This window comes from Coregonus clupeaformis, chromosome 33 (genome assembly GCF_020615455.1).
Source record: "Coregonus clupeaformis isolate EN_2021a chromosome 33, ASM2061545v1, whole genome shotgun sequence".
Lineage (NCBI taxonomy): Eukaryota > Metazoa > Chordata > Actinopteri > Salmoniformes > Salmonidae > Coregonus > Coregonus clupeaformis.
Window position 1 is genome coordinate 2,824,649 of NC_059224.1, and position 26,497 is coordinate 2,851,145.

Sequence of the window (26,497 nt, forward strand, 5' to 3'; positions counted from 1 at the left end):
ACCCAAGTTAAACAATTTAGGCAATGCTACCAAATACTAATTGAGTGTATGTAAACTTCTGACCCACTGTGAATGTGATGAAAGAAAGAAAAGCTGAAATTAATCATTCTTTCTACTATTATTCTGACATTTCACATTCTTAAAATAAAGTGGTGATCCTAACTGACCTAAAACAGGGAATTTTTACTAGGATTAAATGTCAGGAATTGTGAAAAACTGAATTTAAATGTATTTGGCTAAGGTGTATGTAAACTTCCGACTTCAACTGTAACTGTGTTCTATAACTGTATTCTATAACTGTAAACCGGTTCTATAAATGTAAACCGGTTCTATTCAGTGCATTCGGAAAGTATTCAGACCCCTTGACTTTTTCCACATTTTGTTACGTTACAGCCTTATTCTAAAATGGACACATTTCTACAAACCTGTTTTCCCTTTGTCATTATGGAATTTAATAAATTTGAGATAAAGGCTGTAACATAACAAAATGTGGAAAAGGGAAGGGGTCTGAATACTTTCTGAATGCACTGTCACTGTAACTGTGTTCTATAACTGTAAACATGTTATATACCTGTAACTGTGTTCTATAACTGTAAACAGGTTATATACCTGTAACTGTGTTCTATAACTGTAAACAGGTTATATACCTGTAACTGTGTTCTATAACTGTAAACAGGTTATATACCTGTAACTGTGTTCTATAACTGTAAACAGGTTATATACCTGTAACTGTGTTCTATAACTGTAAACAGGTTATATACCTGTAACTGTGTTCTATAACTGTAAACAGGTTATATACCTGTAACTGTGTTCTATAACTGTAAACAGGTTATATACCTGTAACTGTGTTCTATAACTGTAAACAGGTTATATACCTGTAACTGTGTTCTATAACTGTAAACAGGTTATATACCTGTAACTGTGTTCTATAACTGTAAACAGGTTATATACCTGTAACTGTGTTCTATAACTGTAAACAGGTTATATACCTGTAACTGTGTTCTATAACTGTAAACAGGTTCTATACCTGTAACTGTGTTCTATAACTGTAAACAGGTTCTACAACTGTAACTGTGTTCTATAACTGTAAACAGGTTATATACCTGTAACTGTGTTCTATAACTGTAAACAGGTTATATACCTGTAACTGTGTTCTATAACTGTAAACAGGTTATATACCTGTAACTGTGTTCTATAACTGTAAACAGGTTATATACCTGTAACTGTGTTCTATAACTGTAAACAGGTTCTACAACTAACTGTGTTCTATAACTGTAAACAGGTTATATACCTGTAACTGTGTTCTATAACTGTAAACAGGTTCTATACCTGTAACTGTGTTCTATAACTGTAAACAGGTTCTACAACTGTAACTGTGTTCTATAACTGTAAACAGGTTATATACCTGTAACTGTGTTCTATAACTGTAAACAGGTTATATACCTGTAACTGTGTTCTATAACTGTAAACAGGTTCTATACCTGTAACTGTGTTCTATAAATGTAAACAGGTTCTACAACTGTGACAGTGTTCTATAACTGTAAACAGGTTATATACCTGTAACTGTGTTCTATAACTGTAAACAGGTTCTATACCTGTAACTGTGTTCTATAACTGTAAACAGGTTCTATACCTGTAACTGTGTTCTATAAATGTAAACAGGTTCTACAACTGTGACAGTGTTCTATAACTGTAAACAGGTTATATACCTGTAACTGTGTTCTATAACTGTAAACAGGTTATATACCTGTAACTGTGTTCTATAACTGTAAACAGGTTATATACCTGTAACTGTGTTCTATAACTGTAAACAGGTTATATACCTGTAACTGTGTTCTATAACTGTAAACAGGTTATATACCTGTAACTGTGTTCTATAACTGTAAACAGGTTATTTACCTGTAACTGTGTTCTATAACTGTAAACAGGTTCTATACCTGTAACTGTGTTCTATAAATGTAAACAGGTTATATACCTGTAACTGTGTTCTATAACTGTAAACAGGTTCTACAACTGTGACAGTGTTCTATAACTGTAAACTGGTTATATACCTGTAACTGTGTTCTATAACTGTAAACAGGTTATATACCTGTAACTGTGTTCTATAACTGTAAACAGGTTCTATACCTGTAACTGTGTTCTATAACTGTAAACAGGTTCTATACCTGTAACTGTGTTCTATAACTGTAAACAGGTTCTACAACTGTGACAGTGTTCTATAACTGTAAACAGGTTATATACCTGTAACTGTGTTCTATAACTGTAAACAGGTTATATACCTGTAACTGTGTTCTATAACTGTAAACAGGTTATATACCTGTAACTGTGTTCTATAACTGTAAACAGGTTCTATACCTGTAACTGTGTTCTATAACTGTAAACAGGTTCTACAACTGCGACAGTGTTCTATAACTGTAAACAGGTTATATACCTGTAACTGTGTTCTATAACTGTAAACAGGTTATATACCTGTAACTGTGTTCTATAACTGTAAACAGGTTATATACCTGTAACTGTGTTCTATAACTGTAAACAGGTTATATACCTGTAACTGTGTTCTATAACTGTAAACAGGTTCTACAACTGTAACTGTGTTCTATAACTGTAAACAGGTTCTACAACTAACTGTGTTCTATAACTGTAAACAGGTTATATACCTGTAACTGTGTTCTATAACTGTAAACAGGTTATATACCTGTAACTGTGTTCTATAACTGTAAACAGGTTATATACCTGTAACTGTGTTCTATAACTGTAAACAGGTTATATACCTGTAACTGTGTTCTATAACTGTAAACAGGTTCTATACCTGTAACTGTGTTCTATAACTGTAAACAGGTTCTACAACTAACTGTGTTCTATAACTGTAAACAGGTTCTACAACTAACTGTGTTCTATAACTGTAAACAGGTTATATACCTGTAACTGTGTTCTATAACTGTAAACAGGTTATATACCTGTAACTGTGTTCTATAACTGTAAACAGGTTCTATACCTGTAACTGTGTTCTATAAATGTAAACAGGTTCTACAACTGTGACAGTGTTCTATAACTGTAAACAGGTTATATACCTGTAACTGTGTTCTATAACTGTAAACAGGTTATATACCTGTAACTGTGTTCTATAACTGTAAACAGGTTATATACCTGTAACTGTGTTCTATAACTGTAAACAGGTTATATACCTGTAACTGTGTTCTATAACTGTAAACAGGTTATATACCTGTAACTGTGTTCTATAAATGTAAACAGGTTCTACAACTGTGACAGTGTTCTATAACTGTAAACAGGTTATATACCTGTAACTGTGTTCTATAACTGTAAACAGGTTCTATACCTGTAACTGTGTTCTATAACTGTAAACAGGTTATATACCTGTAACTGTGTTCTATAACTGTAAACAGGTTCTACAACTAACTGTGTTCTATAACTGTAAACAGGTTCTACAACTGTAATAATAATAATATAATAATAATAATAATAATAATATATACCTGTAACTGTGTTCTATAACTGTAAACAGGTTATATACCTGTAACTGTGTTCTATAACTGTAAACAGGTTATATACCTGTAACTGTGTTCTATAACTGTAAACAGGTTATATACCTGTAACTGTGTTCTATAACTGTAAACAGGTTCTATACCTGTAACTGTGTTCTATAAATGTAAACAGGTTCTACAACTGTGACAGTGTTCTATAACTGTAAACAGGTTATATACCTGTAACTGTGTTCTATAACTGTAAACAGGTTATATACCTGTAACTGTGTTCTATAACTGTAAACAGGTTATATACCTGTAACTGTGTTCTATAACTGTAAACAGGTTATATACCTGTAACTGTGTTCTATAACTGTAAACAGGTTATATACCTGTAACTGTGTTCTATAACTGTAAACAGGTTCTATACCTGTAACTGTGTTCTATAAATGTAAACAGGTTATATACCTGTAACTGTGTTCTATAACTGTAAACAGGTTCTACAACTGTGACAGTGTTCTATAACTGTAAACAGGTTATATACCTGTAACTGTGTTCTATAACTGTAAACAGGTTATATACCTGTAACTGTGTTCTATAACTGTAAACAGGTTCTATACCTGTAACTGTGTTCTATAACTGTAAACAGGTTCTATACCTGTAACTGTGTTCTATAACTGTAAACAGGTTCTACAACTGTGACAGTGTTCTATAACTGTAAACAGGTTATATACCTGTAACTGTGTTCTATAACTGTAAACAGGTTATATACCTGTAACTGTGTTCTATAACTGTAAACAGGTTATATACCTGTAACTGTGTTCTATAACTGTAAACAGGTTCTATACCTGTAACTGTGTTCTATAACTGTAAACAGGTTCTACAACTGTGACAGTGTTCTATAACTGTAAACAGGTTATATACCTGTAACTGTGTTCTATAACTGTAAACAGGTTATATACCTGTAACTGTGTTCTATAACTGTAAACAGGTTATATACCTGTAACTGTGTTCTATAACTGTAAACAGGTTATATACCTGTAACTGTGTTCTATAACTGTAAACAGGTTCTACAACTGTAACTGTGTTCTATAACTGTAAACAGGTTCTACAACTGTAACTGTGTTCTATAACTGTAAACAGGTTATATACCTGTAACTGTGTTCTATAACTGTAAACAGGTTATATACCTGTAACTGTGTTCTATAACTGTAAACAGGTTATATACCTGTAACTGTGTTCTATAACTGTAAACAGGTTATATACCTGTAACTGTGTTCTATAACTGTAAACAGGTTCTATACCTGTAACTGTGTTCTATAACTGTAAACAGGTTCTATACCTGTAACTGTGTTCTATAACTGTAAACAGGTTCTACAACTAACTGTGTTCTATAACTGTAAACAGGTTCTACAACTAACTGTGTTCTATAACTGTAAACAGGTTATATACCTGTAACTGTGTTCTATAACTGTAAACAGGTTATATACCTGTAACTGTGTTCTATAACTGTAAACAGGTTCTATACCTGTAACTGTGTTCTATAAATGTAAACAGGTTCTACAACTGTGACAGTGTTCTATAACTGTAAACAGGTTATATACCTGTAACTGTGTTCTATAACTGTAAACAGGTTATATACCTGTAACTGTGTTCTATAACTGTAAACAGGTTATATACCTGTAACTGTGTTCTATAACTGTAAACAGGTTATATACCTGTAACTGTGTTCTATAACTGTAAACAGGTTATATACCTGTAACTGTGTTCTATAAATGTAAACAGGTTCTACAACTGTGACAGTGTTCTATAACTGTAAACAGGTTATATACCTGTAACTGTGTTCTATAACTGTAAACAGGTTCTATACCTGTAACTGTGTTCTATAACTGTAAACAGGTTATATACCTGTAACTGTGTTCTATAACTGTAAACAGGTTCTACAACTAACTGTGTTCTATAACTGTAAACAGGTTCTACAACTGTAATAATAATAATAATAATAATAATAATAATAATAATAATATATACCTGTAACTGTGTTCTATAACTGTAAACAGGTTATATACCTGTAACTGTGTTCTATAACTGTAAACAGGTTATATACCTGTAACTGTGTTCTATAACTGTAAACAGGTTATATACCTGTAACTGTGTTCTATAACTGTAAACAGGTTATATACCTGTAACTGTGTTCTATAACTGTAAACAGGTTATATACCTGTAACTGTGTTCTATAACTGTAAACAGGTTCTATACCTGTAACTGTGTTCTATAAATGTAAACAGGTTATATACCTGTAACTGTGTTCTATAACTGTAAACAGGTTATATACCTGTAACTGTGTTCTATAACTGTAAACAGGTTATATACCTGTAACTGTGTTCTATAACTGTAAACAGGTTATATACCTGTAACTGTGTTCTATAACTGTAAACAGGTTATATACCTGTAACTGTGTTCTATAACTGTAAACAGGTTATATACCTGTAACTGTGTTCTATAACTGTAAACAGGTTATATACCTGTAACTGTGTTCTATAACTGTAAACAGGTTATATACCTGTAACTGTGTTCTATAACTGTAAACAGGTTATATACCTGTAACTGTGTTCTATAACTGTAAACAGGTTCTATACCTGTAACTGTGTTCTATAACAGGTTATATACCTGTAACTGTGTTCTATAACTGTAAACAGGTTATATACCTGTAACTGTGTTCTATAACTGTAAACAGGTTATATACCTGTAACTGTGTTCTATAACTGTAAACAGGTTCTATACCTGTAACTGTGTTCTATAACTGTAACCGTGAGGGAAGGAGTGAGAGGATGGATGATAACATTACTGGTTACAATACTGCAGGCTCTCAGGAAGAGGAGTGAGGGAGGGAGGTAGAGAGCGGGTGATGGGGATGGATGATAACATTACTGGTTGCAATACTGCAGGCTCTCAGGAAGAGGAGTGAGGGAGGGAGGTAGAGAGCGGGTGATGGGGATGGATGATAACATTACTGGTTGCAATACTGCAGGCTCTCAGGAAGAGGAGTGAGGGAGGGAGGTAGAGAGCGGGTGATGGGGATGGATGACATTGTTAGCTGTAGTAAACCAGGGTCTTAGGAACTGAAGAGGTAGTTGAAGCTGATTGACTTGAGAAGTTGAGATGAATGAGTTGTGGGAAATGAAGAGGAGGAGAGGAGAGAATACACTATGAAAGACTGGTTATTCACTAGCAAAAATAATATGAACAAGACAAGGGAGAAAGGACAGGGGTAGACTGGAGGGAGACGGGTAAGAAAGTGAGGGGTTTCGTTATGTACTGTCTTGTTACCTCGCTGGTTCTGAAGATGACCCTGTAGTTGTACTGTTGTCCATGCTCCTTGTGTTCCTCCAGCTTCTCTCTCCTCAGACTCACTGCTACTGGACCCAGAGTCTCATCTACACCCAGGTAGTTCCAATGCTCTGGACGAGAGAGAGGGACGGGAGAGAGGGAGGAGGGGGGGAGAGAGAAAGAGAGAGAGGGAAAGAGGGAGAGGGGGGGGAGCAAGAGAGGGAGAGAGGGGGGGAGCGAGAGAGGGGGACCGCAGGAGAGGGGGAGCGAGGGAGAGACGGAGCGAGGGAGAGACGGAGCGAGGGAGAGACGGAGCGAGGGAGAGACGGAGCGAGGGAGAGACGGAGCGAGGGAGAGGGGGAGCGAGGGAGAGGGGGAGCGAGGAGAGAGGGGGAGCGAGAGAGGGGGGAGCGAGAGAGAGGGGGAGCGAGAGAGAGGGGGAGCGAGGGGAGGGGGAGAGAGGGGGAGCGAGGGAGAGGGGGAGCGAGAGAGAGGGGGAGCGAGGGAGAGGGGGACCGAGGGAGAGGGGGAGCGAGGGAGAGGGGGACCGAGGGAGAGGGGGACCGAGGGAGAGGGGGACCGAGGGAGAGGGGGACCGAGGGAGAGGGGGACCGAGGGAGAGGGAGAGGGGGAGAGGGGGAGCGAGGGAGAGGGGGACCGAGGGAGAGGGAGAGGGGAGCGAGGGAGAGACGGAGCGAGGGGGAGCGAGGGAGAGGGGGACCGAGGGAGAGGGGGAGCGAGGGAGAGGGGGAGCGAGGGAGAGGGGGAGCGAGAGAGAGGGGGAGAGGGGGAGCGAGGGAGAGGGGGAGCGAGGAGAGGGGGAGCGAGGAGAGGGGGAGCGAGGGAGAGGGGGAGAGGGGGAGCGAGGGAGAGGGGGAGCGAGGGAGAGACGGAGCGAGGGAGAGGGGGAGCGAGGGAGAGGGGGAGCGAGGGAGAGACGGAGCGAGGGAGAGGGGGACCGAGGGAGAGGGGGACCGAGGGAGAGGGGGAGAGACGGAGCGAGGGAGAGACGGAGCGAGGGAGAGGGGGACCGAGGGAGAGGGGGAGCGAGGGAGAGGGGGACCGAGGGAGAGGGGGAGCGAGGGAGAGGGGGACCGAGGGAGAGGGGGAGCGAGGGAGAGGGGGACCGAGGGAGAGGGGGACCAAGGGAGAGGGGGACCGAGGGAGAGGGAGCGAGAGAGGTTTATTTGCAATATAAGAGAAGTAGCACACACTGAAGTTGCAGTAAATCTACAACCTGATGTAAATCTACAACCTGATGTAAATCTACAACCTGATGTAAATCTACAACCTGATGTAAATCTACAACCTGATGTAAATCTACAACCTGATGTAAATCTACCTGCTTTGAGATTCTATTTTCAGACAATCTTATATTTCCAAAGAAGATCAACTATCCAGTCTCCTTAAGAAATGAATAAATCAACATCTCAGATAGAAGTATTTCCTGTAGTAATAAGCCCCAGGTCTCTCCCTTCCTCTCACCTCTCAGAAGTATTTCCTGTAGCAGTAAGCCCCAGGTCTCTCCCTTCCTCTCACCTCTCAGATAGAAGTATTTCCTGTAGCAGTAAGCCCCCAGGTCTCTCCCTCCCTCTCACCTCTCAGATAGAAGTATTTCCTGTAGCAGTAAGCCCCAGGTCTCTCCCTTCCTCTCACCTCTCAGATAGAAGTATTTCCTGTAGCAGTAAGCCCCCAGGTCTCTCCCTCCCTCTCACCTCTCAGATATAAGTATTTCCTGTAGCAGTAAGCCCCAGGTCTCTCCCTCCCTCTCACCTCTCAGATAGAAGTATTTCCTGTAGTAGTAAGCCCCAGGTCTCTCCCTTCCTCTCACCTCTCAGAAGTATTTCCTGTAGTAGTAAGCCCCAGGTCTCTCCCTCCCTCTCACCTCTCAGATAGAAGTATTTCCTGTAGTAATAAGCCCCAGGTCTCTCCCTCCCTCTCACCTCTCAGATAGAAGTATTTCCTGTAGTAATAAGCCCCAGGTCTCTCCCTTCCTCTCACCTCTCAGATAGAAGTATTTCCTGTAGTAATAAGCCCCAGGTCTCTCCCTCCCTCTCACCTCTCAGATAGAAGTATTTCCTGTAGTAATAAGCCCCCAGGTCGCAGTGTTCTACAGATCGTTTGGCCCTTTCGGCGTGTTGTCCCTGGCCGTCTTTAGGGGCCTCCAGCACGGACACCCCGGCGTTGGTGAAGTGGGGGAGAGCGGTCTCCAGGGGCCCCTCCTCCGAGCCCCCTCCGCTGCCTATACTACCCTGCTGAGAGGAGGAAGAGGAACAACGTTAGTACTGCGGTAAGGTTAAAAAGGGGTAACATTTTATTTGAGTTGACATGAGCATGCATGCTTATATACTGCTTATGAATGCATTATGCATGGCTTCAAAATGTGTTATGAAGTCATTTCCCCCTAAAGTTGATGTCCACATAATAAATACATTCCCATCAAAAACCGGTCTGTTTAAGCTAGAGATATCGTTGTTTTGGCATGGGCTGCGTCGACCAGGAGACATCCCGGAAAACCGGTCTGTTCAAGCTAGAGATATCGTTGTTTTGGCATGGGCTGCGTCGACAAGGAGACATCCGGAAAATCGGTCTGTTTAAGCTAGAGATATCGTTGTTTTGGCATGGGCTGCGTCGACAAGGAGACATCCGGAAAATCGGTCTGTTTAAGCTAGAGATATCGTTGTTTTGGCATGGGCTGCGTCGACCAGGAGACATCCCGGAAAACCGGTCTGTTCAAGCTAGAGATATCGTTGTTTTGGCATGGGCTGCGTCGACAAGGAGACATCCGGAAAATCGGTCTGTTTAAGCTAGAGATATCGTTGTTTTGGCATGGGCTGCGTCGACCAGAAGACATCCGGAAAATCGGTCTTCTCACTAAAATGTCTGTAGTGTCTGAACAGTTTGGGCTACAAACTAATATAACTAAGTAAATTCAATGTTTCATCAAAATTGATTTTAAATATTTGTTTTTTTATACCTACAGGGGTCCTACAATTCAAAATCAAATAGCTAAATTATCCTTGGTATGACCATCTTAAAACAATTCCATATGTTAGCTTAGTAGACACCCAGCCCCGGGCCCTTACACTGCAAGTGGTTACAGTGTCCTTCAAATTAAGTAACTACACTGCCTTGTTGTAGGGGAACTAGGAGCAATGTTAATATGGAGGTAGTGGGGAAACAGAGGACGAACGCTTCTTTGGTAATAGATGCCTATAGTGGTGTGCTCTTTGAAAATTGAAATAGTGGGGTAGGAGGTATTGGTGAAAGAGTTGAGTTAATGCTTAGATTTATGGTCCAATTTGTAAGTCGCTCTGGATAAGAGCGTCTGCTAAATGATGTAAATGTAAATGTAATGGTCTAGTAAAGTTATGTCTTTGTCCAATATCAACGATGGTGATCGTATCAGAGTTATCCAGATAACAAATTCCATTACCTGATGTGTGAGTGTGTGTATATTGTGTGTGTGTATATTGTGTGTGTGTATATTGTGTGGGTGTTTGTGTGTACCTGCATGCTTGCTTGCATTCGTATTGCCTGTGTGTGTGTCCATGCCAGTGTATTTATCGTATCCTCGTCCTACCTGTTTAGAAGGGCTGATATTCCTCTCTCCCTCTCCTCCCAGTTCATTCCTGAAACAGGGACAGTTCAACACCAGCTCATTGCTCTTGTCATCCCCAGGATCCAGGGCAGGGTTAGTGGTGTGTCCCCCTCCTTGTCCCCCTCCTGTACCCGGACACCCCTCCTTCCCACTTAGCTCCTCCTGCGACCCGGACGGAGACCCGCCCCCACCGTATACTCCGCTCTGATTGGACGAGAGGGAGGAAGTGGCAGAGGCCGAGGCGGCGGCGGCGGCAGAAGCTCCCGTGGTGGTGTTCTTGCGTTTCCCACCGGACTGTCGTCCCTGGATGGCCTCGTTGAGGTCAAAGACAATACTCTGCACGTCAAAGTGGGCGAAGCCCTTCTGACAGGTCCAGGATTTGGGGCTGCTACCGTCCTCCCGCCCCCCGTCTTCTACGTCCGATCCGGCACGGGACGAGTCGCCTTCGGCCTTGACGCTACGGAGCTTCCGGAAGATGGACTCCCCGCCCGTCTCCGACTGGAATAAGATAAGACATTGACTTTATTATCCCCATGGGAAATGTTGTTTGTTTCTCTGTGCATACATTTAAACATATTAACAAATAATGTATGGGTAAAACATTTTGATAAGATTGATAAAATGTGATATTTAAACAGAAACACATCAAGCATAGACCATTACAGACAAGATACAGTGAGAGAAAAAAGTATTTGATCCCCTGCTTATTTTGTACGTTTGCCCACTGACAAAGAAATTATCAGTCTATAATTTTAATGGTAGGTTTATTTGAACAGTGAGAAACAGAATAACAACAACAAAATCCAGAAAAACGCATGTCAAAGATTTTATAAATTGATTTGCATTTTATTGAGGGAAATAATTATTTGACCCCTCTGCAAAACATGACTTAGTACTTGGTAGCAAAACCCTTGTTGGCAATCACAGAGGTCAGACGTTTCTTGTTGTTGGCCACCAGGTTTGCACACATCTCAGGAGGGATGTTGTCCCACTCCTCTTTGCAGATCTTCTCCAAGTCATTAAGGTTTCGAGGCTGACGTTTGGCAACTTGAACCTTCAGCTCCCTCCACAGATTTTCTATGGGATTAAGGTCTGGAAACTGGCTAGGCCACTCCAGGACCTTAATGTGCTTCTTCTTGAGCCACTCCTTTGTTGCCTTGGCCGTGTGGTTTGGGTCATTGTCATGCTGGAATACCCATCCACAACCCATTTTCAATGCCCTGGCTGAAGGAAGGAGGTTCTCACCCAAGATTTGACGGTACATGGCCCTGTCCATCATCCCTTTGATGCGGTGAAGTTGTCCTGTCCCCTTAGCAGAAAAACACCCCCAAAGCATAATGTTTCCACCTCCATGTTTGACGGTGGGGATGGTGTTCTTGGGGTCATAGGCAGCATTCCTCCTCCTCCAAACACGGCAAGTTGAGTTGATGCCAAAGAGCTCGATTTTGGTCTCATCTGACCACAACACTTTCACCCAGTTCTCCTCTGAATCATTTAGATGTTCGTTGGCAAACTTCAGACGGGCATGTATATGTGCTTTCTTGAGCAGGGGGACCTTGCGGGTGCTGCAGGATTTCAGTCCTTCACGGCGTAGTGTGTTACCAATTGTTTTCTTGGTGACTACGGTCCCAGCTGCCTTGAGATCATTGACAAGATCCTCCCGTGTAGTTCTGGGCTGATTCCTCACCATTCTCATGATCATTGCAACTCCACAAGGTGAGATCTTGCATGGAGCCCAAGGCCGAGGGAGATTGACAGTTATTTTGTGTTTCTTCCATTTGCGAATAATCGCACCAACTGTTGTCACCTTCTCACCAAGCTGCTTGGATGGTCTTGTAGCCCATTCCAGCCTTGTGTAGGTCTACAATCTTGTGCCTGACATCCTTGGAGAGCTCTTTGGTCTTGGCCATAGTGGAGAGTTTGGAATCTGATTGATTGATTGCTTCTGTGGACAGGTGTCTTTTATACAGGTAACAAACTGAGATTAGGAGCACTCCCTTTAAGAGTGTGCTCCTAATCTCAGCTCGTTACCTGTATAAAAGACACCTGGGAGCCAGAAATCTTTCTGATTGAGAGGGGGTCAAATACTTATTTCCCTCATTAAAATGCAAATCAATTTATAAAAAATTGTACATGCGTTTTTCTGGATTTTTTTGTTGTTATTCTGTCACTCACTGTTCAAATAAACCTAGCATTAAAATTATAGACTGATAATTTCTTTGTCAGTGGGCAAACTTACAAAATCAGAAGGGGATCAAATACTTTTTTCCCTCACTGTAAATACAATCAACCAATGCGGAGGTAGTAAACCGTGCAGTTCGTGTTCAATACCTTGGACCTCCTCTTGAGGTGTTTCTCCCTTTCTTTTAGGCGACTGGCCGGGCTACCTCTGGCAGTGCCCAGGGGTCCATCAGGCAGATCCAGGGCAGCCTGTTTGTGCGGGGCGACCGTCAGCAGCTCCCTGAGTCTGTCCGGTGCCGGGCTGCGCTGGTCTGGAGCCTCCTGGGACGTATAGCCCTGGAATTAATGGATTTATTTGACATATTTAAAATACATTATAGAGTTGCCTCAGCCACAGGAGTACAACAATACATATATACAACAAGTAAAAATGTGGTTTAGGAAGATTAGGTTTATTTGAACATCTTGGCACATATGCAGAAACATACATAAAATGTGGTTTCATGATTAATATAAATAGCTATATGGACAGCGCATCATCAATAACTGATATCCATCCGATAGGTATACCACTAAATCAATCAATTAAAACACAAACCTTGAGCATATCGAAGAAGCTCTCCCCTGAGCCTGCGTGTTTGTCTATGGAGGAGGTGCTGCCGTACTCGCGGTGCATGGGGGTCCAGCCAGAGAAGGACCAGCCCTCGCCCCCGTCACCCTCCAGCTCAGAGATAGTGATGTCACTGTTGGAGCGCTGGCGGATACGCCTCATGCCTTTACGTGGCGAGCCCTGGTAGCCGTCCGGTGACAGGTAGCGGTTGTCTTTGCTGTGGTGTTTGCCGTGGTGCATCTTGCTCTTCAGGGTGTTGTGGATGTTCCGGAGCATCGAAGAGTCCTGAGGGCTGATCAGGTGGCCCAGTTTAGCCGACAGGTTGCTATGGGCAGTGGGCGCCGAGCCTGAACCCGATCCCGAGCTCCGCTCTCGTTCTCTTTCGCCGCCGGACCCGCGTTCTACACCCGAGCTGCGTTCTCCGCCCGAGCCGGGTTCTCCGCCCGAGCCGGGTTCTCCGCCCGAGCCACGTTCTCCGCCACCTGAAGATGACATGGTAGAACTCGGGGAGTCCGTATCTACCGTGATGTGCCACACCCCACCCGTTCCATCCCTTTTGGGGGGCCAGTCTGCCACGCGGGCCCTTACCCCCATCTTGGGAACCCCCGGGGTGGAGGAGGAAGAGGAGCCGGACGAGGAAGAGGAGGTGAGGTGGGCGCTCTCGGAGCGGGGTGGGGGGGCGCCACCGTTGGGGAGGCGCAGGCGACGGGTGTAGAATTCATCAGAAGCAGGGACCGAGCCGCCCACCGAACGCTCCGTCTGAGACCGCTTCAGACTGGTCATGGTGGGTTAGGGGGTTAGGGGGTTAGGAGGTTAGGGGGTTAGGGGGTTAGGGGGTTAGGAGGTTAGGGGGTTAGGGGGTTAGGGGGTTAGGGGGAGCTCAGCAGTAGAGATGGAGCATTATGCCCAGGGAGAGGAGAGGAGCATGGGTGGCTGGGAGGACTGGAGGAGGGAGAGAGAAAGGGAGAATGGAGGGAGTGTTGGTGCTCCTCAGGTCTGCATGCTGCTTCGGTCTCTGGTGAACTCTGCAGAGAAGAGAGAGAAGGGCAGTAGGGGAGAGGAGAGAGGAGAGAAAGGAGAGGGAGAGAAAGAGAGAGACAGAGACAGAGACAGAGAGAGAGAGAGAGAGAGAGGAAGAGGAGAGAAGGGAGAGAGAGAAAGAAAGAGAGGAAAAGGAGAGAGAGAGCGAGAGAGAGAAAGAAAGAGAGAGGAAGAGGAGAGAAAGAGAGAGACAGAGAGAGAGAGACAGAGAGACAGAGAGAGAGAGAGAGAGAGAGAGAGAGAGAGAGAGAGAGAGAGAGAGAGAGAGAGAGAGAGAGAGAGAGAGAGAGAGAGAGAGAGAGAGAGAGAGAGAGAGAGAGAGAGAGAGAGAGAGAGAGAGAGAGAGAGAGAAAAAGGGTTAGATGTTGGGTTAGGCCTCAATGTCAGAGAGGCTATAATAACTCTGAAGTTAGAAGAAACAAGTAGACTGACACACGACATGCGATCCAGACGGCTGTTGTTAAATAAGCACCTTCCCTCACAGTGCCGTTACTACAGATAACATTAATGCAGAAATACTGAATGTCTCTGACAGAAACTAGCATATACCTATCTACACAAGACCTGCTAGGACTTGTATTCACAAAACCTTCAACTCTTGTGAGAATAATCATTTAAGACGGGGTTCTTCAGTTCATTTCAAACCAACTGATTGCCTAAGATAACTCAACGCTTATCAGTTAACACATGGCTGTTCATTATCAGATGAAAAATGATTGGCACCTTGATAAAGATGAGTAAAAAAGACTCTATAAAATAAATAATACAAATACTAAGCTCTATTTGTTTGCTAACAAAAATGTTTTGGGAAAATATATTATTTTATACTAGTACAATTGGTCAGAGAAATAAATGTTGTTAAATAAGTAACACTTATCTTTTTTTTAAATATATATATACTTTTTTTGATAGGGGTCAAAATGACTGGCACCTGTTTTTTTTACTGTACTTTTCACAGCATTTGTTCATAACGAAATCAGAAAATACGGTTGATACAGTCAGTGACATGATAAGAATATCCCTGGAAAATGTGGAGTAGGGTGGAACATAAAACAAAACAATGACAAGGGTTTGAGTGAGAGGACTAGCTGGTGTCTCCATGTGACCACACACCTCTCCAAAGTGTGTCCTAAGTTATTTCAATGCACTTTAAGACTCAAAGAAGAATCTTCAACGATGAGATGCTTTTTTTTTATCTCTCCTAGCTGTGCCGTTGAGGAACTAGAGAAAGCACACTTGTGTTTTTTTTTGGTTTGGAACACAACATCCCCGCTGTCACACAATTACTGTTGTTGTTTGAGCAATCCAAAAACGTTCCATTATAAATCGCAATCTGGGTCAGGTGGGCATCATTTGAAAGCTTGTTCTATTGCCAACATGACTAGATAAGTTATAAAATATGATCTTACAGGCTTTCACAAGGCAATTCAGAGAAACAGATTGTACATTTGGTGCCATAGAAAGGAGTCATGTCCTCCTGCGAATTTCCTTTACAACAGACAAACATAGTGATCATAAATGCTGACACTGCATATGACATGAGTTTTATGATATGGAAATGTGAAGTGCACATTTGGACTCACGGGTGTTTGGCTTGCCTGTACGACATCAAAGCGGTATTTATTATAATCCTCAACGTCTCATCTTAAAAAAATACATTGAGTCCTCTTAAATTTACAGCATTTCCCTCACTCAGACAACAAAACATTTGCAAAAGTTGCCCAATTAGCGGGAGTGATGGGGACACCTTGTCGTCGCGCAAGGTGCTCAAGTTCAGAACGGCTGTCAGTCAAAACCCATACAACACTGTCACGTTCGTTACAGGAAGCGGACCAAGGCGCAGCGTGATAGGCGTACATCTTTTAATGAGTACTTGAAACCAACAACAAAACCGATACGTGACGTCTAAAGGTTCACCAACACAAACCTATACAGAACAAGATCCCACAACTAACAGGTGTCAAAAGGCTGCCTAAGTATGGTCCCCAATCAGAGACAACGAGCTACAGCTGCCTCTGATTGGGAACCACCCTGGCCAACATAGATCACACGATCTAGAATCTAAACATAGAAAACACAACATAGAACAAACACACCCTGACTCAACATTTAAGAGTCCCCAGAGCCAGGGCGTGACAAACACTGTGAAGCCAGAGCTCTGACGCCATTTATAGCATGTTACTGTCCAGCCACTGCGTTCCAATTCAGGCGCTTATCAGTGCCCAAATCTGCCCTTTTCAACCTGTAAACAGGATACGTGTGTAAAGGGCTACATCCTTTCAATATTTGTATATTCATTTCTAGTTGGTTTGAGTCATTGAAATTGGGAGCTGTTGGAACTTTAACATATTGTCCCACGTACATCGTGTCATTTACCGACGGTCCCCAACTAGCCCCATAGGGATATCCAAAGTCCAACCACATTTACCACGGGCATTACGATCGGGTTTCGGGCAGCTGCACTCAGAATTGACGATTGCTTGTGTGCTGCCAGCTGTGGGGGAAGGGTTGAAATAAACTTAACCTTCATTTACATTGTGACATACTCAGATACAAAACTATTTTTTGGACAAGACTGACTTTATGACCAAAATTATTCTATTTACACTTTGTAGTCAATTTTGACAGAATAAATGTTTGACTCATATCGATGCCACATAGGCTGTTTTCTAATGAGAAGTTTGTTTTTATGGGGTAGTTGCTCTTTAACCTCTACGGGATTGGTGTCCTGTATATGGGACGGTTGAGCTAACATGCGCTAATGTGATTAGCATGACTGTTGTAAGTAACAGCAAACTTTCCAGGACATAGACATGTCTTATATGGGCAGAAAGCTTAAATTCTTGTTAAACTAACTGCACTGTCCAATTTACAGTAGCTATTACAGTGAAAAATACCATGCTATTGTTTGAGGAGAGTGCACAACAACAAAAAACGTATCACGGCAAATAGTTTGATACATTCACCTCTGAAGGTAAATAATGTTCTTACATTCAGTAATCTTGCTCTGATTTGTCATCCTAAGTGTCCCAGAGATAAAATGTAGCATAGTTTTGTTTGATAAAATCCATTTTTATATTCAAATGTAGGAACTGGGTTCTACAGTTTGAACCCCTGCTGTCTCTGGCTCCACACCCACCCCGCCCGCCATCTAGACATGTGAAAGTTAGTGTATAAGCTAATGATCCATCAAGTATGACATTCCTGGGAGTGTGTAAACTTACATTTTGTATTACCATATCATTTGTATTTTCTTTAACCAGATCTAATGTGTTATATTCTCCTACATTAATTTCACATTTCCACAAACTTCAAAGTGTTTCCTTTCAAATGGTATCAAGAGTATGCATATCCTTGCTTCAGGTCCTGAGCTACAGGCAGTTAGATTTGTGTATGTCATTTTAGGCGAAAATTTAAAAAAAGGGTCAGATCCTTAAGAGGTTAAAGTTATCTGAATCACTATATTCTCTGTAGTAATAACTTAGTGACTGATTAGTGACAGTAGGACTGTATCAATTCCCTGTAGTATTATTAAGTATGACTGTAGTGTCTATTCCCTGTAGTATTATTAAGTATGACTGTAGTGTCTATTCCCTGCAATATTTAACATACAGTTACAGATGACAACCACCACTGGGATTGACAGTCATTGTGCAGCAGGTTAAAACAGGATCTATCTACCTCTCAATTCCTCTCTTCAACAACAGGTTAAAACAGGATCTATCTACCTCTCAATTCCTCTCTTCAACAACAGGTTAAAACAGGATCTATCTACCTCTCAATTCCTCTCTTCAACAACAGGTTAAAACAGGATCTATCTACCTCTCAATTCCTCTCTTCAACAACAGGTTAAAACAGGATCTATCTACCTCTCAATTCCTCTCTTCAACAACAGGTTAAAACAGGATCTATCTACCTCTCAATTCCTCTCTTCAACAACAGGTTAAAACAGGATCTATCTACCTCTCAATTCCTCTCTTCAACAACAGGTTAAAACAGGATCTATCTACCTCTCAATTCCTCTCTTCAACAACAGGTTAAAACAGGATCTATCTACCTCTCAATTCCTCTCTTCAACAACAGACTATTCCCGTGAGTTGATATACAGTAGGTTGCATTCCAAATGGCATCCTGTATAGTGCACTTTTCCTGTGCACTACATACAGCGCATTCGGAAGGTATTCAGACCCCTTGACTTTTTCAACATTTTGGTACGTTACAGCCTTATTCTAAAATTGATTAAATAGTCCCCCCCCCCCCATCATCAATCTACACACAATACCGCATAATGACGAAGCAAAAACAGGTTTTTAGAAATATTTGCAAATGTATAAAAAATAAAAAGTTGAAATAAGACATTAACATAAGTATTCAGACCTTTTACTCAGTACTTTGATGAAGCACCTTTGGCAGCGATTACAGCCTTGAGTCTTCTTGGGTATGACGCTACAAGCTTGGCACACCTGTATTTGGGGAGTTTCTTCCATTCTTCTCTCCAGATCCTCTCAAGCTCTGTCAGGTTGGTTGGGGAGCGTCGCTGCACAGCTATTTTCAGGTCTCTCCAGAGATGTTCGATCGGGTTCAAGTCCGGGCTCTGGCTAGGCCACACAAGGACATTCAGAGACTTATCCCAAAGCCACTCCTGCGTTGTCTTGGCCGTGTGCTTAGGGTCATTCGCCCCAGTCTGAGATCCTGAGTGCTCTGGAGCAGGTTTTCATCAAGGATCTCTCTGTACTTTGCTCCGTTCATCTTTCCCTCGATCCTGACTAGTCTCCCAGTCCCTGCCGCTGAAAAACATCCCCACAGCATGATGCTGCCACCACCATGCTTCACTGTAGGGATGGTGCCAGGTTTCCTCCAGACGTGACGCTTGGCATTCAGGCCAAAGAGTTCAATCTTGGTTTCATCAGACCAGAGAATCTTGTTTCTCATGGTCTGAGAGTCCTGTAGGTGCCTTTTGGCATATTCCAAGCGCGCTGTCATGTGCCTTTTACTGAGGAGTGGCTTCCGTCTGGCCACTCTACCATAAAGGCCTGATTGGTAGAGTGCTGCAGAGAATATTGTCCTTCTGGAAGGTTCTCCCATCTCCACAGAGGAACTCTGGAGCTCTGTCAGAGTGACCATTGTGTTCTTGGTCACCTCCCTGGACAAGGCCCTTCTCCCGCAATTGCTCAGTTTGGCCGGGCAGCCAGCTCTAGGAAGAGTCTTGATGGTTCCAAACTTCTTCCATGTAAGAATGATGGAGGCCACTGAGTTCTTGGGGACCTTCAATGTTGTGCCAATTTTTTGGTACCCTTCCCCAGATCTGTGCCTCGACACAATCCTGTCTCGGAGCTCTACGGACAATTCCTTCAACCTCATGGCTTGGTTTTTGCTCTGACATGCACTGTCAACTGTGGGACCTTATATAAACAAGTGTGTGCCTTTCCAAATCATGTCCAATCAATTGAATTTACCACAGGTGGACTCCAATGAAGTTGTAGAAATCTCAAGGATGATCAATGGAAACAGGATGCACCCGAGCTCAATTTCGAGTCTCATAGCAAAGAGTCTGAATACTTATGTAAAAAAGGTGTGTTTTTTATTTTTAATACATTTGCAAACATTTCAAAAAAACTATTTTCGCTCTTTGTCGTTATGGGGTATTGTGTTTAGATTGATGATGGAAAAAAATAATGTAATCCATTTTAGAATAAGGCTGTAACGTAAGAACATTTTGAAAAAGGGAAGGGGTCTGAATACTTTCCGAATGCAGTGTACAATTATCTGTAAGGTCCATCAGACGAGCAGTGAATTTCAAAGACAGATTCAACCACAAAGACCAGGGAGGTTTTCCAATGCATCGCAAAGAAGGGAACCTATTGGTAGATGGGTAAAACATTTAAAAAACAGACATTGAATATCCCTTTGAGAATGGTGGTTATTAATTACACTTTGGGTGGTATCAATACACCCAGTCACTACAAAGATACAGGCGTACTTCCTAACTCAGTTATTGGAGAGGAAGGAAACTGCTCAGGGATTTCACCATGAGGCCAATGGTGACATTAAAACAGTTACAGAGTTTAATGGCTGTGATAGGAGAATCAACAAGATGAAGATGGATCAACAACATTGTAGTTACTCCACAATACTAACCTAAATGACAGAGTGAAAAGAAGGAAGATTGTACAGAATAAAAATATTCCAAAACATGCATCATGTTTGCAACAAGACACTAAAGTAATACTGCAAAAAATGTGGCAAAGCAATTTACTTTTTGTTCTGAATACAAAGGGTTTTGGATTTGCCCCAAACATTACAACATATTACGGAGTACCACTCTCCATATTTTCAAGCATAGTGGTGGCTGCATCATGTTATGGGAATGCTTGCAATCGTTAAGGACTGTGGAGTTTTCCAGCATAAAAAATAAATGAAATGGCGCTAAGCACAGGTATAATCCTAGAGGAAAACCTGGTTCAGTCTGCTTTCCACCAGATATCTGGATATGAATGAACCTTTCAGGAGGACAATATCCTAAAACACAAGGCCACATCTACACTGGAGTCGCTTACCAAGAAGACTGTCCCTGAGTGGCCGAGTCACAGTTTTGACTTAAATCTAGTTGAAAATCTATGGCAAGACCTGAAAATGGTTGTCTAGCAATGATCAACAACCAATTCGACAGAGCTTGAAGAATTTAGAAAATAATAAAATGGGCAAATGTTGTACAATCCAGGTGTGGAAAGCTCTTAGAGACTTACCCAGAAAGACTTACAGCTGTAATCGCTGCCAAAGGTGCTTCTGCAAAGTATTGACCCAGGGGTGTGAATACTTATGTAAATTAGATATTTCTCTATTTAATTTTCTATAAAATGTTCTAAAATGTTTTAAAACATGTTTTCACTTTGTCATTATGGGGTATTGTGTGTAGATGGTTGAATTCAGGCTGTGTAACAATAAAATGTTGAATAAGTCAAGGGGTATGAATACTTTCTGAAGGCACTGAATACCATAGATCATACAGCCTAGTCTGTCAGTCAAACACCTCTTTCTCTCTCCCTGTCATAATAACCATGTCCTGGACTTCAACGACCCACACACTCTCTTCTACACCAAACCCTGCCCTGACACCTCAACTTCACCAGAACAGACCAGAAAGAAGGAGGAGGGAGGAGGCCCATTCTACTGTCAGTCATAATGTACTTGCTGTGTTACTTTTCCACCTCTCCAACCCCACTCCTTTCTCGCATCATCCCTGTCATAACCTAGGCCCACCTCTCCAACGCTGATGAACCACCATGGTCTGACGTCTCTCAACTTCCCTGTTACTTCCCTGAAAAACCCCTGCTAAGTTCTGTGTGAGGAAGAAGAAAAACGATGGTCTTTGAACAGAGTTAGCCAGATAGAGCCAACCAGGCAGATACAGCTAGCCAGCCAGAGCCAACCAGGCAGATACAGCTAGCCAGATAGAGCCAACCAGGCTGATACAGCTAGCCAGATAGAGCCAACCAGGCAGATACAGCTAGCCAGATAGAGCCAACCAGGCAGATACAGCTAGCCAGATAGAGCCAACCAGGCAGATACAGCTAGCCATATAGAGCCAACCAGGCAGATACAGCTAGCCAGATAGAGCCAACCAGGCAGATACAGCTAGCCAGATAGAGCCAACCAGGCAGATACAGCTAGCCAGATAGAGCCAACCAGGCAGATACAGCTAGCCAGATAGAGCCAACCAGGCAGATACAGCTAGCCAGATAGAGCCAACCAGGCAGATACAGGATGCTAGTGGAACAGAGCGGAGCAGGCCGGACCGTAAATCACTCAGCCATACTGTCAACTTAAAGTCACAACTATGACATTTTTTTAATTAACATTTCAATTGTGTGGAAAGATAAACTTAAAAGAGAGAGAGAGAGAGAGAGAGAGAGAGAGAGAGAGAGAGAGAGAGAGAGAGAGAGAGAGAGAGAGAGAGAGAGAGAAGAGAGGAGAGAGAGAGAGAGAGAGAGAGGAGAGAGAGAGAAGAGAGGAGAGAGAGAGAAGAGAGGAGAGAGGAGAGAGAGAGAAGAGAGAGATAGAAGAGAGGAGAGAGGAGAGAGAAGAGAGAAGAGAGGAGAGAGAGAGAGGAGAGAGAAGAGAGAGAGAGGAGAGAGAAGAGAGAGAGAGGAGAGAGAGAGAGGAGAGAGAAGAGAGAGAGAGGAGAGAGAAGAGAGAGAGAGGAGAGAGAGAGAGGAGAGAGAGAGAAGAGAGGAGAGTGAGAGAGAGACTGTTAGTTATTATACATATCCTGTGTGTGTTCATTCATATGGTCAGTGGATAAACAGCTGATTAGCAGCAGTCTGTTCTGCTGGAGACGACTTGAACTCTAAACCCTTCCTCCTTCAGATCAGAGCTGAGGTGGAGACCCTGCAGCACCGTGGGGGATCTTCTCCTACTGGCTAATCAAATGTTAGGGCTGTAGCATCATGTAGCCAATCATAGGCTACACACAGTAGAATGAACATTACGTGACCATTTGAACCATTAGACTACTGGTCTGTCTTGCAAAACACAGGACAGACCGCAACACAGCCAGTGTGTTTAACCATTCTGCTCAGGGGGACAAGGTTGTGGTTAGTCGCGGTGTGGTTGTGGTTGTCCCGTGGTTAGGGTGTGTAGAGTGGTAGTTTGGTTTGTAGCTGACCGTGTTAGTTCCCCTTTAACCTTTTCACGCGTGAGATCCAAATATCTCTAACGGTCGCCCCAGCGTTTAGTTTTTTTATGCGCGTGATGTCAGAATGCATTCACTGTTCCAAAATGTGAATGTTACGCAACAGGAGAGTTAACCCACGCTGCCCTCAAACCAAGGCACGCTGCCTGCTAATTATCTATGGGTGTTTCAACTTGTCAATTTCAAATTATTTTCTATCAAGTTTTATTTTCTAACAGTTTGAATTGAGGTGTGTTCCGCCTCCTCATTAATTCACATAGAAGTAGCCCATTTCACTGTTGCAGACAATTTACGTTTGAGGCATTACTGAGCCGGAGAAACGTCTCTCTTCGACGAGAGGCCAAGCTCTTCCCCAGTGTTTCCCCAGATCAAGTATGCAGACATTTCTCTAGTCAGAACAGGCCTTGCACAAACTTTTTCCCCCTGGTGCATTATCTGGCGTCTGCATTGCCTTCATGGTTGTTTTCCTTACAAATAATCACTTTGGACGTGTGTGTGCGTTCCTATCAAAGTCCCTTATTTTCTGTATATCGTGTTGTTGTTTCAACTGTAGCAAACCATATGCATGTATGGAGCATAAAGTATTTACTGTTTTATTCACGTTTTCAAGTACTGGTGACAAATAATGCATTCCGATTCTTGCATAGATTGTAATGGACACATATGATGTGTGTAAAATACTTTTTTGAAGGTTGTACTGATTATGATGAGCTAATGCTAAGCTATTTGCCAGCTATGTGTGGCGACATATTTGTTTACATTAAACAATGGATTCTGGGTGTCACGTAAACGTCTGTCAGACTAAAGATGTTCTAACAAAAGGAGGTGAAGGGATAATTCCCTCGACTGACTTCTGGTGCTTTCAAGACAAATGGGAACTATACGAGGTCAAATCATGACATCAGTGATCTTCAGGTCGGAGAGTCGGAGCTCTAGAAAGAGGCCCGAGCTCCCGAGTTGGAATTCCGAGTTGGATGACCGTTCAAAATTACTTTTCACAGTCGGAGCGCATTTTTCTCCACAGAATTCCCAGTTGTCTTGATGAACGCACTGAAGTCGGAAGTCAGAGACTTCCCAGTTCAGAGTTCCCAACCTCAGGGTTGCCAGCTCAGACCCCCCTTTTCCAGGGGTTTTATTTTTATTTAGCTCATAAGCTTCTCCTGTGTTTGCCCCTATTTATTGATAAATCCCCCATCATAGTAATATTTCCTGCAACATATCCCCCCACGATACCTTCCCCCATTGCTACCCCCCATGGACTTGAAAACCCCCAACAAATGAGATGATTCCCCCCCCCCCCACACAAACCCCCCTAAAATGGTTTCAACCCTGTTTAGCTTTCACGCTACAGTTAGGCTAGGTAGTAGGCTTGTATTTGGGGTGATGATCTGTGATGTGATAACATTTTATTTGTTTTGTGATTTGTCAAAAACTGTAAACGACTTGTCAAGTCATGTGCTCCGGTTCTTGTATACACTGTAATATGCTGTACAGTGGCCAAACTAAGTTCATATTTCTCAAGCAATGGGCGCAGCCATCTTTGACTTTGTTTATTTGCGTCTAATAGTGAATGGCATTCTGGGATTAGGGAGTTTTCGCTTCTCAAATAAACAAACATGGCTGCCGTCATAAAGAGTTTAGCTGCTGTTAGCTTAGCTGGCACGCATTTCTTTTCTCCCTTGTGCTCACCTGAGATGTGGTACACTGTAAACAAGTCTAGCTGTTAGATCGATAATTTATGTTTTGTTTTTTTGTCAGCGCAACCTGTGTTTTAGACTGGTTTATGGAATGAGTTTGGCTGTGGATGTGTTTTCCGTGTGATGCTTGGATGATGAAGTTTGCGTGGATTTTTGACAATAAAAGGTCAAAATGAGGAATAAAGTTGTGAAGACCTTTATTTCCCATCAGTACAAAACATTGTTTAGATGCTTTTCAGACATCAATGCTGTTTAAACGTGTTTGTTGCATCATACGTTCTGTTGCTACTGTTCCAATCACATATTTGTGATCGAACGCTGCAGGGACCACTCAACAATGATCACAAATACGTGATCGTACGCATCAAAGGGTTAACTAAAGAGGAAGATTGTGGCTGCTATGGGTTCCGTCTCCCTCTCCTCTCCTCTCCTCTTATTCCCTCTCTTTTTCTAGCCCTCTTTTCTCCCTTACTTTTGCATCCTCTCTCTCTCTCCTCTGGTCACTCCATCTCTCATTTTCCCTCCATGTTTTGCTCCTTCTCTCAGGCCTGTAGGGGAGGGAGAGAGGGAGGGAGAGGGGTGAAGAGTGGGAGGGAGAGACGGAGGGAGAGAGGGAGGGAGAGGAGGAGGGAGAGAGAGGGAGGGGTGAAGAGTGGGAGGGAGAGAGGGAGGGAGAGTGGTGAAGAGTGGGAGGTCGAGAGGGAGGGAGAGTGGGAGGGGTGAAGAGCGGAAGGAGAGAGGGGTGAAGAGTGGGAGGGAGAGACGGAGGGAGAGGGGTGAAGAGTGGGAGGGAGAGACGGAGGGAGAGGGGTGAAGAGTGGGAGGGAGAGAGGGAGGGAGAGAGGTGAAGAGTGGGAGGGAGAGAGGGGTGAAGAGTGGGAGGGAGAGACGGAGGGAGAGATGGAGAGGGGGAGGGAGAGAGTGGAGAGAGGGAGGGAGAGTGGGAGGGCAGTCAGAGAGGAAGAGAGGAGCGCTAAAAGCATAATGTCAGAAGCCCCCTCAGACGTATTCACACCCCTCGACTTTTTCAACAAGTTGTTGTGTTACAAAGTGGGATTAAAATTGATTGAATTGTCATTTGTTATGTTTTGTCAATTATCTACACAAAATACACTGTCAATGTAAATGAAAAAAGGATTCACTATATATACAGCAGTATGTGGACACCCCTTCAAATTAGTGGATTCTATTTCAGCCAAACCCGTTGCTGACAGGTTTATAAAATCGAGCACACAGCCATGCACTCTCCATAGACAAACATTGGCAGTAGAATGGCCTTAATGTAGAGCTCAGTGACTTTCAACGTGGCACCGTCATAGGATGCCACCTTTCCAACAAGTCAGTTTGTCACATTTCTGCCCTGCTAGAGCTGCCCTGGTCAACTGTAAGTGGTGTATTGTGAAGTGGAAACGTCTAGAAGCACAACGGCGCAGCCACGAAGTGGTAGGCCATAGAAGCTCACATAACGGGACCCCCAAGCGCTGTAACGCGTAAAAATTGTCTGTCCTCGGTTGCAACACTCAATACTGAGTTCCAAACTGCCTCTGGAAGCAACGTCAGCACAATAACTGTTTGTCGGGAGCTTGATGAAATGGGTTTCCATGGCCGAGAAGCTGCACACAAGCATAAGATCACCATGCACAATGCCAAGCGTCGGCTGGAGTGGTGTAAAGCTCGCCACCATTGGACTCTGGAGCAGTGGGAACGAGTTCTCTGGAGTGATGAATCATGCTTTACCATCTGGCAGTCCGACGGATGAATCTGGGTTTGGCAGATGCCAGGAGAATGCTACCTGCCCCAATGCATAGTGCCAACTGTAAAGTTTGGTGGAGGAGGAATAATAGTCTGGAGCTGTTTTTCATA

The 26,497-nt window shown here is 43.0% G+C and overlaps 1 protein-coding gene and 1 long non-coding RNA gene across 3 annotated transcripts in view; both read right to left on the reverse strand.

Annotated features, from left to right (window-relative positions):
* LOC121548642 (signal-induced proliferation-associated 1-like protein 1) overlaps positions 1–14,008 on the reverse strand; it is a 71,201-nt gene extending 57,193 nt beyond the window's left edge. Inside the window, exons 1-5 of the mRNA XM_041860161.2 lie at positions 13,193–14,008; positions 12,745–12,930; positions 10,396–10,911; positions 8,872–9,067; positions 6,813–6,943 (exon numbers count right to left, since the gene is read on the reverse strand). Coding sequence (XP_041716095.2) covers positions 6,813–6,943; positions 8,872–9,067; positions 10,396–10,911; positions 12,745–12,930; positions 13,193–13,987 — 1,824 coding nt within the window. The 5' untranslated portion in view covers positions 13,988–14,008. The remainder of the gene's footprint in view (positions 1–6,812; positions 6,944–8,871; positions 9,068–10,395; positions 10,912–12,744; positions 12,931–13,192) is intronic.
* Positions 14,009–14,066: 58 nt separating this feature from the next.
* The window catches only part of LOC121549241, a 119,510-nt gene continuing 107,079 nt past the window's right edge, over positions 14,067–26,497 (reverse strand). For both annotated transcript variants that reach the window (XR_006657711.1, XR_005996776.2), the window contains one exon: positions 14,067–14,229. This is a non-coding gene — a long non-coding RNA (uncharacterized LOC121549241). The remainder of the gene's footprint in view (positions 14,230–26,497) is intronic.